General features: G+C 39.3%; 1 protein-coding gene across 2 annotated transcripts in view; it reads left to right on the top strand.

Moving 5' to 3' along the window:
• Positions 1 to 446: 446 nt before the first annotated feature.
• The window catches only part of LOC136873920 (mannose-P-dolichol utilization defect 1 protein homolog), a 543576-nt gene continuing 530133 nt past the window's right edge, over positions 447 to 13889 (top strand). The window contains exons 1-2 of one of the 2 annotated variants that reach the window (XM_067147272.2): positions 447 to 747; positions 1053 to 1118. In XM_067147272.2, coding sequence (XP_067003373.1) covers positions 660 to 747; positions 1053 to 1118 — 154 coding nt within the window. In that variant the 5' untranslated portion in view covers positions 447 to 659. The remainder of the gene's footprint in view (positions 748 to 1052; positions 1119 to 13889) is intronic. The other variant, XM_067147271.2, reaches the window with a different exon arrangement.

The following is a 13889-nucleotide window of genomic DNA, read 5'->3' as shown; positions in this document are numbered from 1 at the left end:
CCTTTCTGTTACTTCAGGTACCATTGAACATATTTTTCTATGATTCCAACATCCGAACCGGGTACGGAAGTACCAGTGCACCCTTTAATGCCGAACGACTTTTCCGGGATTTAGTCCCGCAGCCTTTAGTAAGCTATAGAAGGTGAGCGACCGACCAATTGTGCTGTAAAACCAGCCTGAGGCTCACGGAATGGTAAAAATACAACAATGAAAAAAAATAATTGTACCGTACCGTATCCTACTAGGATTCGGCAGTAAAATGAAAAAGAAACTTCGAATCGGGATCGCTATTCTCCGGACTCGCAAGAAGATCGCAATAGATGTATGAAACACATCAACACGGACAAGGCAAGAACAATATTTTATGATAGTTTGAACAACCAATCAGCGGCTATAGTGATTATCTTATGTGATCTTAAGAGTGCGCCTGTCAAGGTTATTTTAGTAATACCAACGTTAAGTACGACACATTCACTTCTTTGAGGCACAAGGTATTGCCTCAGCTCCACGGTAGTGTTCTGTTCGATACACGCACGACGTGTAATTTCGACTGAAACACTAACAAGCTAACAAGACACATTTTTGAAAATCAGGTCACTGGGTTATTAAATAACTTTATTTTGTGTTGGCTTCCCTGTTGGTCTATTTAATTGAAAATCATGGCAGCCCTCTTCAGAAACTTAGTTCTTTTCTTACTAACTCCGGAGTGTTACGACGAATTTTTTGTTGAATTTCACTTCCTTCACGGTGAGTTAGGCGACCTTTAAGGGCGTAATTAATGTTCATGTCTGATTATCGTCATCTGAGAAAATGAGACTAAACCTAACCTCACTACTTTTTACATACTATAATTTAAATTGAAATTCTGATCTTTCTTCATAATGACACTTGTGTAATCTATTATTTTTAACTATTTAATATTGTTTTAAATGTTAACAAATACCTTTCAGCTTTGAATTGTATTTCTTTATTGAAAATTCTACGTAAACAATGTGTTTACAGTAGAGCAGGTTAGGGTATCTAACTCATGAATTTTGTTCTTTACTTTATAGTACCATGCTTGAAAGCTGCAATCAGCAAGGGTCTTGGCTTAGGCATCATTGCTGGTTCTGTAATGGGTAAGTTTGTATTATTTATTAACTGGTACAAAACTTGAACATAGGAACTGTTTATTTGGCATGTTCAGGCTTACCATATTTTATATGTCACTGCTCATTTAGAGCACGTATTTGTAAATGAGTTGTTTTTCTGAAGTATCACTGGTCTCTAGGATCTAGTAGACCTCGCTTGCTAAATATTCTACCCATACATTTGCATATGTTTATGCATGTTATATTTTCTTCTGATTAATGAGAGTTTACACATCATGAGGACTGACAGTTACAGAAACAAACTTTAGTAGGAGACATTTTTTATGGTGTGATTACTTTAGGCCCTGAAGGAGATAGAGAAAAGAAGACTATATTTTGAAACTCAGAAAGAAATGTATTTAAAAAATAAATAGATGAGTCTATAAAACAATTAACAAAACTGCAACGAGATTCAGATAACTTTGTATTTTTAAAACAGATCTAACAGCTAAATGGTATGATGGTAAATGGGGTAAAAGTCATGTTGTACGTTTCACTGAGAAGAATAGTCCTCTCAGTTTTAATTATTGTGAAGGGGTGAAAGTATCTCATGGGGATTACTGTAAGTACCTAGATGTTAAAGTAAGGATAGATCTTCATAGGATAAGTTAACCACATAAATAAATGTTACAGATCTCTTCCTATGGTTATGAGGGCATTTAGGGGATGTAGTAAGGATTTAAAGGAGAAGGTTATAAGTTACTGGTAAGACCCCAATTAGAGTATGGGACCCATACCAGGATCAATTAATTCGGGAACTTGGAAAAGTCCAAAGGAAGGTATCCGACAAAAGAGTAGTGTTACAAAAATGCCTCAAACTTTAGGCTGGGAAAACCAGAGTGAAGAGACGAACAGTTCAACTAACTGGTATATTCTGAGCTGTCAGCGAAGAGATGGTGTAGAATGACATTGGTAGCCACTTAGTGTAAGTGGAGTTTTTAAAACATAACGGATTATACTATGAAGATAAAGCTGGGATTCAGGAGGACAAATTGGATCAAATATTTGTTTATAGGAGCAGGAATTAGGGATTGGAATATTTTACCAAGGGAGGCATACATACATACATACATATTCATTGGAGACTGTTATGCCTTTCAACATTCAGTCTGCAATCCTCTGTGAATTTACTAACCACTGCCACAATCCTGTGTTCATAACTAGTTCTTTGGCCTCGTTTAATTCTGTACCTCTTGTCTTTAAATCATTAGAAACTGAGTCTAGTTAACATCATCATGGTCTCCCTCCATAGCTGAATCTGTTATTCTCCTAGTTAACTTGTCCTCCTCCATTCCCCTCACGTGACCCCACCACCGAAGCCAGTTTATACGTACAGCTTCATCCATTGTGTTCATTCCTAACTTAGTCTTTATCTCCTCAATCTGAGTACCTTCCTGCCATTGTTTCCACCTGTTTGTATCAGCAATCCTTCTCACTATTTCTAACTTATGAATTAGATATCCTGATTCAACTCAGCTTTCACTCTCACAAAGCGAAGTAGGTCTGAAAACAGACCGATGTAAAGATAGTTTTGTCCAAGAACTGTAAAGTCACTGCATTAGCTTTGTGGCACCCTGGGAGAACACACATCCTAAATAGTGGAATTTATCTACATGTTCCAGCTTTTTATTTCTAACCTGACATTTAATTCTCTTGGATTTCTTACCTATTGACATCAATACAGTCTAAAAATGACTAATTTTCATACCATACTCATTGCACCTATTTTCAAGTTCTAAGATATTAGACTGCAGGCTTTTGACGCAATCTGCCAATAAGACCAAGTCAGCCAGGCTGAGTGGCTCAGAAAGTTGAGATGCTGGCCTTCTGACCCCCAAGTTGGCAGGTTCGATCTTGGCTCAGTCCGGTGGTATTTGAAGGTGCTTAAATACGTTGGCCTCTTGTCGTTAGATTTACTGTGGTTGCCTGACAAGAAGTCGCATGCATGCAGGGTAAGGGGTGCGGAGGGTAGGCATGGCTGCTGCGCATGCGCTTATCTCAAGATTTATTGCCTGACAATAACATCGGTTCTGTCCACAATGATTCAAATTGGTAGTGCAATTGTGCTTTAGTTACACATTTACTGTAGATACTGTCTAATGAACAGTTTAATAATCAACACGCATCTCTTTCAGAGAGCTCGCACTGTTTATAATAACTAAGCTTAGTGTAGTATCTGTTACTCGTGCCGTACCTACAAGCTGCTACGACTTCTTGTGAGACGCAGAACACTTAAAAGATCTCCTGTGGGACTAAATCCGGCACCTTGGTGTCTCCGAAAACCGCAGAAGTAGTAGACCAAGTCATCAGCATAGGCCAAACTATGTACTACATTTTCCTCTAACTGAATCCATCTCTGCCACTTAATACCTTTCGGTGGATGATGCATGTAAACTATGAACAACAAAGGTGAAAGATTATAGCTTTGTCCAACTCCTGAAAGTTCCTTGATCCAATAACTCATTCTGCCATCAATTCTCACTGCAGCCCAGTTGTCAACATAAATGCCTTTGATTGATTTTAATAATCTACCCTTAATCCCATAGTCCCCCAGTATGGCAAACATCTTTTCCCTCGTTACTCCGTCATGTCTTCTCTATATTTACAAAACATAAACATAAATCTCTATTCCTCTTGAAGCATTTTTCAATTACTGGCGTACTGAAAATCTGATCCTGAGCCCCTTTATGGTCTGAAACCATATAGATTTTTCATCCAACTTACTCTTTACCACTAATCGCACGCTTCCTTCCAAGATGCCGGTCGACACCTTGCCTGGTGCCTGATCAATGAAATACCTCGATAATTGTGCAAACCTTCCTGTTCCCCTGCTTATGGATAGGTGCAATTATGCTTTTATCCAATCAAACCAGACATTACTAACATTCTATGCTAATTTTATTACTCTATGAAGCGATTTCTTCCCTTCCTTCCCACTATATTTCATCATTTCGAGTTTGATTTCATCTATTCCTGCTGCTCTATTACTATAGAGTTTATTTACCATACTTTCCACTTTCTCGAGAGTAATTTCACCAACAACATTGTCCTACTCCCCATGAGCTCGGTTGTTCGAGATGTCACTGCAAAGATTTCCTTTTACGTTGATAAGATTTTCAAAATACACGTGTCCACTGATTCTCTGGGACCTATCATGATTTCACCTGATTTATCCTAAACACTACTTATTTCTTTTTTTGCCTCCCTTTCTAAGATTCTGCATTACTCTCCTGAAATGTTTTCCTGCTGCTTGACCTAGCCTTTCCAGGTTATTACCAAAATTTACCCATGACTTCTTGAATTCAACAACTATTTGTTTTGTTCTCTTCTTCTTTCATCTACGTACAGTTCCCTGTCTGAATCATTCCTAGTTTGGGACCATTTCTGATTTGCCTTCCTTTTACGTTCACAAGCTGCTGCTCACTTTATCATTTCACCTAGATGTTTGCTTTTTCCCCTCTTTACATACAGTTGTTCCTAGATATTCCCTTGCTGTTTCTATTACTGCATCCCTGTGTGCCATCCATTCTCTGTCCATATCCTGAACCTGCATAGTGTCCATTGTATGGAACTTTTCACTAATCATATCCATGTACTTCTGTCTAATTACCTTATCCATGGAGATTTTCTACCCTTACTTGTCTCCAGTCAGATTTCACATTCCCTGTCCTAGGCCTAGATGTACTTAGTTCACTACAGATCAGTCTGGCTCCATAGCTAAATAGTTAGAGTGTGGCATTTGGTCCCGGCAGGGTTGGGAATTTTAACCATCATTGGTTAATTTCTCTGGCACGGGGGCTGGGTGTATGTGTCGTCTTCATCATCATTTCATCCTCATCACAACACGCAGGTTGCCTACGGGTGTCAAATCTAAAGACCTACACCTGGCGAGCCGAACATGTCCTCGGACACTCCCGGCACTAAAAGCCATACGCCATTATTATGACTACAGATCAGATAGTGGCTGTATCATCGAAAAATCTTCTGAAAACCTACACACTTCTAATAGATTTCCTGGATTCAATGTTGGTTGTAATATAATTATGAATCTAGTGCCTCTACCCTCCCATGTGTAGTGGCAAATAACTTGATGCTTGAAGAATGTATCCGTAATTGCTAATCCCATACTAGTACAGAAGTCCAGTAGATGCTCTCCATTCCTATTAGCTTCAATATCTTCCCCACATTTACCTATCACCTTCCCGTATCCTTTGGTTCTATTTCCAACTTACGCTTTGAAATCGCCTTTTAGCACTATCCTTGCTGTTGAATCTGACTACAATGTCACTATCTGCACCTCTTCACATGGTGAATACACTGAGACAATTCTTGTCCTAATTCCTCCAACTGCCAAATCTACCCACATCATTCTTTAATTTATGTGCCTAATAGAAAATGTTGCATGCATTAGTAAATTGATGAACAGTCCTACCCCACAATCTGCCCTTCCTCTTTTAATACCCATCAAGCACTTTTTATAATCTCCTATCTCTTTCTAGTTATCTCCCCTTAGCCAAATTTCATTAACTCCTAGCACATCCAGATGCATCCTCTTTGTTGACTCAGCCAGTTCGACTCTTTCTTCCATAAGCCCCATTAATATTGATAGCTCCCCATCAAGTTTCATTTGATTAGCAAGTTGTTTCCGAGTTGTTCCTCGCTTGTCAAATGGAAATGGGACTCCATTACTCCCATGGGTCCAAGGAGTGTTTAATAAAACATGTGAATAGGTACGAATAGGTTGTACTGTATCTTGTCCTGTAGTAATTTATTGCCCTTGGTTTAGAGGAAATAACAAGGCCACTTAAATTATTGATATTTCTGTTTCGCTAAAATACTTGATATCTTTGCGGAGAAAAAATATCTTATCCTAATTTACGTTCTACAATACGGCAGTTGTACATAGGCCAGGTTTTCCTGTTTCCCTGTTTTAGATAATGAAGACAGCAGAAGAACAAAGTAAATGAAGACGCCGATGATTATTATAATTATTTCAATCCCTGTAATGCCAGTATGCCACATACGACTTTACAAGAGGAGTTAAAATACCTGGTTAGAGACTTAAATGTCTCCAAAACTCAGCTGAGCCGCGTGGATCACAATTACAAAAATACAGTTTACGGGACAAAGACTTCCGTGGTTTCCGTTTCCCATTTTCACACCAGATAATGCTGGGGCTGTACCTTAATTAAGACCACGGCTGCTTCCTTCCCACTTATAGCCCTTTCCTATGCCATCGTTGCCATAAGACCTATATGCGTCAGTGCGGTGTAAAAAACAGTGGTGTAGCATTCAAGTTTTGTTGAATCTTGAAATATTTACCTTTGACCTTTGCACATCAAGCTAGGATTAATAAAACACATTTTCAAGGGTATGAGAAGGTTTGGCAGAGGGCTTCAGTACGTGAAAGAGAAATTTTGAGAAGTTAGCTGGGCGAAGATCAAGGAAGGTATTTTATTGATCCTCACCTACATCAATTGATGAATGATGGTACCTTCGATACAGTTCTACAGCATAAAACAAAGGATGCCTGAGAATGCTTTTTTTTTTTTTTTGTTTTTTGTTTTTTGCTATTTTGCATTAGGTCGCAACGCCACAGATAGGTCTTATGGCGACGATAGGAAGGGAAAGGTCTAGGAATGGGAGGGAAGCGGCCGTGGCCTTAATTAAGGTACAGCCCCAGCATTTGCCTGGTGTGAAAATGGGAAACCACGGGAAACCATCTTCAGGGCTGCCGACAGTGGGGTTTGAACCCACTATCTCACAGCTGCGCGCTCCTAACTGCACGGCCAACTCGCCTGGTAAGAATGCTTTCTGAGGAAACGGTAGAAGGTGGTAGTGTTTCACGTTGGTACTAACAACGTAAGGCAAGCTGATATAAGTACCAACATAGTTGGGATCTGGTAAATGCAGCATGGGTGCAGTTTAAGGAAGCGGATATTGTTATCAGTGGAATACTGTGTAGTAGGGATACTGACTGGAGACTGATTGGGGATTTAAATGAGACCATGGAGTGGGTATGTGGGGAAACTGGGAGTGAAATTTCTAGATCCTAATGGGCCGGGCTGAGTGGCTCAGACGGTTAAGGCGCTGGCCTTCTAACCCCAACTTGGCAGGTTCGATCCTGGCTCAGTCCAGTGGTATTTGAAGGTGCTCAAATACGACAGCCTCGTGTCGGTAGATTTACTGCCACATAAAAGAACTCCTGCGGGACTAAATTCCGGCACCTCGGCGTCTCCGAAGACTGTAAAAGTAGTTAGTGGGACGTAAAGTAAATAACATTATTATTAGATCCTAATTGCGGGGGAGGGGGGTAGGAGATATGGATCTGCGCTCAGATGGCCTTCACTTGAACCGTAGTGGTACGTATAAGTTAGGAAATTTGTTTGGAAGGGTAATAGGGAGGTACATTCAGGGAAACGGGGTGGTCTAGGGAGCGGTGATAAGGGAAGAGAGAACTGGAAATCAAGTAGGGATGACATAAACATGTTAGTGTTGAACTGTAGAAGTGTTTAAAGAAAGGAGTAGAATTAAGTGATTTAATAGATATATAGTTACCAGATATTGTAATAGGAGTTGAATCATGGCTGAGAAATGATATATGGATGCAGAAATTTTCTCACGGAACTGGAGTAGAGATAGGATAGGAATGGTGGGAGGGAGAGTAATCATTCTGGTGAAAGAAGAATTTGTAAGCTGCGAAAAAGACACACATGAAATTCTAGGTGTGAGGCTCATTTCTAAATATAATAGGCAACTTGATATATTTGGAGTGTACAGACCGGGAAAGGGTAGCGCTGACACGGATTCAGAATTATTTGATAAGATAATCAGCTGTATGGGAAATTACATGGAAAGGAGTGTGATTGTAGCGGGAGATCTGAATTTACCAGATGTCAATTGGGAAGGAAATGCGAACGACAGGAAGAATGACCAACAAATGGCAAATAAGTTAATATGGGAAGGACAGCTGATTCAGAAAGTGATGGAACCAACTAGAGGGGAAAATATCCTGGATATGGTGCTGGTAAAACCAGATGAGTTCTATAGAGAAAGTGAAGTAATAGATGGTATTAGTGATCATGAAGCTGTTTTTGTCGTAGTTAAAAATAAATGTGATAGAAGAAAGGTCTTAAAAGTAGGACTATTAGGCAGTACCATATGGCTGACAAACAAGTCATGAGGCAGTTTCTAAAAAGTAATTATGATTGGTGGAAAGCGGTAAATAAAAATGTAAATGGTCTCTGGGATGGGTTTAAAGCAATTGTTGAGGAATGTGAAAACAGGTTTGAACCTTTAAAGGTTATAAAATTATTATTATTATAAAATCAAAATAAAGAGACTAAGAAGGAAGTGCAGACTGGAAAGAAATAGTTAGAAATGGCTGTGGAAGTAAGGAGAAATTGAAGTAACTTACTAGGAAATTGAATCTCGCAAATAAGGCAGCTAAGGATAACATGATGGCAAGCATAATTGGCAGTCATACAAATTTTAGTGAAAAATGGAAGGGTATGTATAGGTATTTTAAGGTAGTATCAGGTTCCAAGAAGGACATTCCAGGAATAATTAATGAACAAGGAGAGTGTATATGTGAGGATCTTCAAAAGGCAGAAGTATTCAGTCAGCAGTATGTAAAGATTGTTGGTTACAAGGATAATGTCCAGATAGAGGAGGAGATTAATGCTAAAGAAGTATTAAAATTTACGTATGATAACAATGATATTTACAATAAGATACAAAAGTTGAAAACTAGAAAAGCGGCTGGAATTGATAAGATTTCTGGGGATATACGACAATGGGTTGGGATATAACACCATATCTGAAGTACTTATTTGATTATTGTTTGTTCAAAGGAGCTATACCAAATGAATGGAGAGTTGCTATAGTAGCCCCTGTGTATAAAGGAAAGGGTGATAGACATAAAGCTGAAAATTGCAGGCCAGTCAGTTTGACATGCATTGTATGTAAGATTTGGGAAGGCATTCTTTCTGATTATATTAGGCATGTTTGCAAAAGTAATAGCTGGTTCGATAGAAGGCAGTTCGGTTTTAGGAAAGGTTATTCCACTGAAGTTCAACTTGTAGGATTCCAGCAAGATATAGCAGATATCTTGGATTCTGGAGGTCAAATGGACTGTATCGCGATTGACCTGTCTAAAGCATTTTATAGGGTGGATCATGGGAGACTACTGGCAAAAATGAGTGCAGTTGGACTAGACGAAAGAGTGACTGAATGGGTTGCTGTATTTCTAGAAAATAGATCTCAGGGAAGTAGAATAGGCGAAGCTTTATCTGACCCTGTAATAATTAAGAGGGGAATTCCTCAAGGCAGTAATATTGGACCTTTATGTTTCCTGAGATATATATATATATAAATGATATGAGTAAAGAAGTTTAATCAGAGGTAAGGCTTTTGTGGATTATGTTATTCTGTATAGAGTAATAAATAAGTTACAAGATAGTGAGCAACTGCAACGTGACCTCGATAATGTTGTGAGATAGGCATTATGCAAAGGTATGTTGTTAAACGGGCTTACAAGTCAGGTTGTGAGTTTCACAAATAGGAAAAGTCCTCTCAGTTTTAGTTACTGCGTTAATGGGGTGAAAGTTCCTTTTGGGGATCATTGTATCTAGGTGTTAATGTAAGGAAATATCTTCATTGGGGTAATCACATAAATGGGATTGTAAATAAAGGGTACAGATCTCTGCAGATGGTTATGAGGGTTCTTAGGGGTTGTAGTAAGGATGTAAAGAGAGGGCATATGAATCTCTGGTAGGACCCCCTACTAGAGTATGGTTCCGGTGTATGGGACCCTCACCCTTATTCAAGAGCTGGAAAAAATCCAAAGAAATGCAGCTCGATTTGTTCTGGGTGATTTCCGACAAAGAGTAGCGTTACAAAAATGTTGCACAGTTTGGGCTGGGAAGAATTGGGAGAAAGAAGACGAGCTGCTCGACTAAGTGGTATGTTCCGAGCTGTCAGCGGAGGGATGGCGTGGAGTGACATTATTAGACGAATAATTTTGAGTGGCTTTTATAAAAGTAGGAAAGATCACAATATGAAGATAAATTTGGAATTTAAGAGGACGAACTGGGGCAAATATTCATTTATAGGAAGGGGAGTTGGGGATTGGAATAACTTACCAAGGGAGATGTTCAATAAATTTCCAATTTCTTTGAAATCATTTAAGAAAAGGCTAGGAAAACAACAGATAGGGAATCTGCCACCTGGGTGACTGCCCTAAATGCAGATCTGTATTGATTGACTAAAGTTAATTTTAGCTTTTTCAACTAAATACAATTTTAAATAAATAGACTGGGTGAGGAGCATTAAATTACACCGGTGCCAGTAATGAATTCAACCCCCCCCCCCCGCTGCGGGGGGGTGGCTTAAATTATTAATGGACGGGAAATTCGAAGACTGTGCAGATTAGAGGTAACAATATTGGTGGCCCACCGTGAAATGCGATGCAACATATCTTTGAAGGTAAAGTCTTTGTTCTGACGCTTGAACTTCTCCCCGGACAATTTTGGAGCTGTCAGTGACGAACATGAAGAGGTTCCACAAGAACATTTCGACTATTGAAAAGTATTACCAGAAAAGAAGGAACCTACTGTTCTAATTATCCTACAGTTGGTTAGAGTCATCGTCATACAACGCGAAGAGAGCCGAGAATTCCTGTCAATAAGGCTCTTAAACTGTGTTTTAGATAATGAAAATTTAAGGTTTCTCAAAAAATATACGTAAAGGGAAGATCTGCAGGCATATTTGGATTCAGCATGTCATTTTCCGTAAGAATAACGTACTTTTATACAAGAACCACAGAGGAAGTCGAAATTTGTTGTCCAGTATTATTATTGACCTTTTTGTCTTCTACAAATACTCACAGGTTTTTAATAATGTTGTTTCTGCTGAAAACTGTAAAAGGAATACGTATGTCCTTTTCTGGTCGTTCGTAGCTTAATTTCAGTTAAATATTCACGAAACTGGTAAAGAAATGGAAACCAGACTATGTCTACTTTGAAACATTTGGCGGAAGTTCACAAATCATTCAGCACGTCGGGATCATGTAGTATTTTGCTTTGTATACTTTCCAGTATCACTAAGTCACTCATAGTCAGTGATATAATACTGTTCCGTTAGCTAGAGCTTTCTCAACTTATTAAGAGATCTAGTAAAACGATAAAGCTCTACGAAAGAAGAATAAGAATACGAAGAGAAAGAAGAATCTACACGGGATTTGGGGTTAATATTGGGAACAGATAGCAGAGAACTTAAAATCACGGGATGGATTAAGATATAGCTAAGGCGAAGTCTGTTCGCTCAGAAGTACGCGTGTCCGATTCCTCGTTTGGAAGTTACACAATTTACAACGAGACTTTCACTTCTGGAGAAGCACGTGACCGTGGGGTTCACTCAACCTAAACTAGAAGTAAGTATCAGTTTAATTCCGGATGGCAAAAGCGGCAGAGCATAAAGCTAACAGCTCTTACGTGTTTTATGCCAAGGTTGCGGACGGTGGAAGGCTTTACTTTCCTCGGAATTCAAGAGGACAAATTGGGGCAAATATTCCTTTATAGGAAGGGGAGTTAGGGATTGGGATATATTACCAAGGGAGATGTTCAATAAATTTCCAATTTCTTTGAAATCATTAAAGAAACGGCTAGGGAATCTGTGGCGACTGCCCTAAATGCAGATCGGTATTGATTGATTGTTGATTGATTGCTTCCATTGCGTGTACTTTAGACGCCAGCTTATCACTCATTGAGCAGGTTTCACTTGTACCCAAGAACTCCGCCCCTAGGGCATATGATCGGTGACCAGAGGGCCCCTACGGGGATCTGGCTTTGTTTTCCTTTCCGGGTGCCAGGCTCTTCACTTTCATCTTTCCTATCCGACATTCCTTAGTCAACTTGTTCCCTTACATCCTGAACGATAATAGGCTTGCGAATTCTAAGAAGTCTTTCATCATCCCGCCAAATGATGAAACGAATCTTAGTAAAGAAAGAGAAGAGCCGGATCTTTCTTTTCCTCCGATTAGAATTGCGAGGGAATGCATATTTCGCACATCCCCATGAAAAGATCTCCGTCTCTATGATCACGATATCAACGGTCGCGAAAATTGCAAATTACTTTTTTTTAAACCATCATGACCACAACCACCAAATGACACTGAACGACAGTACACTGAACTGACGTGCATTACCTTTAAGATATATTAATGTTGTTATTAACATTCTTTCAATTACTTCTGCAAGTCTCGGCCGAATTAAGAGGAGCTGTCTTGTACTTCGGTTCAGAGCGCTCGGGTTCGATTCCCAACCGGGCCGGAATTTTAACCAGGCCTGGTTAATTCCTGCGAATCGGGGACTGGAAGTTTCTGTTTCCTAAAAAACGATAAGTTCTTTACATCGTACCATATAGAAACAATGGTTCATATTGGTATAACATACCGTAGTAAGACATTGAGATAATATGAGTTTGTTTACGCCAATATTCAGGCACGCTGTTTTAATAACTGGTTCGATAGAAGACAGTTCAGGTTTAGAAAAGGTTATTCCACTGAAACTCAACTTGTAGGATTCCATCAAGATATAGCAGATATCCTGGATTTCGGAGGTCAAGTGGACTGTATAGCGCTTGACCTATCTAATGCATTTGATAGGGTAGATCATGAGAGATTACTGGTAAAAATGAATGCAATATGACTAGACAAAAGAGTGACTGAATGGGTGGCTATATTTCAAGAAAATAGAACTCAGAGAATTAGAATAGGCGAAGCTTATCTAACTCTGTAATAATTAAGAGGGGAATACCTCAAGGCAGTATTATTGAACCTTTTTCTTGTATATACAGTAGAACCTCGATAATTCGAAATCGGTTAATTCAAAATCCCGCCTAATTCGAAGAAACTCTCGTTCCCGGAAACATGAGATACAGTTTTGCATGTTATTTGAATTGTTTAATTCGAAATGCGGATAATTCGTAATTCGAAATACAATGTCGGCCCCATTACCGAAATTCAGACTTTTAATTCGAAACTGCCTTTACATTTTAAAACAATAGTATGTTACAGAGTAATTTCAACTCGAAATTTATCCGCTCCGCGTCATGATAGAACGCGCTTTCCGGAACGTGGAGGGGTAACCTTCCGCACTTATACTCACTTCGGTGGGTCTACAGTGCGCTTCATGATTGCTAAGTTGAATGAAATCGGAATTCAACCTTTTAAGGAACGCCGTAATATCACGCAACAGGCAATGTGCGGGAAAAAAGAATCCGCGAACACTGGCGATACCGACAGTTGACGAAAAAACGTGGCTCATATAATAAATTCGTAGGCACCGAACAATATTGTCATTGCCGGTGAAACTGCATTGCTTTATTTTAATGCGAGCCCAAACGGTCTTATGGTTTTAAAGAAGAAATTGCCAGCCGGGAAATCGTACAAGTGTGAGGTATGGGGGTCATAGTAGTGCGTTGCAATGCACATGGAAGCGAGATACTTTATCCCCTCGTCATAGGAAAGTTCGATAAGCCACAATGTTTTAAGAGCGTCGGGCACTTTCCATGCCAGTACAGAGCATCTATAATAAAAATGCAAACAGTACAGAAATCCAAAAAATAATGCATTTGCACAGGGGAACTGGCATAATTTATCCTCGTCTTTGAATTGTGCGATATTTTTTCTTTCGTTGCGTGAGGTTATGTTTGTCAGTGATTTATCCAAGTGCATTATTTGAACATTGTAAATGCACC

The sequence above is a fragment of the Anabrus simplex genome, chromosome 5, assembly GCF_040414725.1.
Source record: "Anabrus simplex isolate iqAnaSimp1 chromosome 5, ASM4041472v1, whole genome shotgun sequence".
Lineage (NCBI taxonomy): Eukaryota > Metazoa > Arthropoda > Insecta > Orthoptera > Tettigoniidae > Anabrus > Anabrus simplex.
This window is presented reverse-complemented; position numbering and strand designations above follow the sequence as displayed.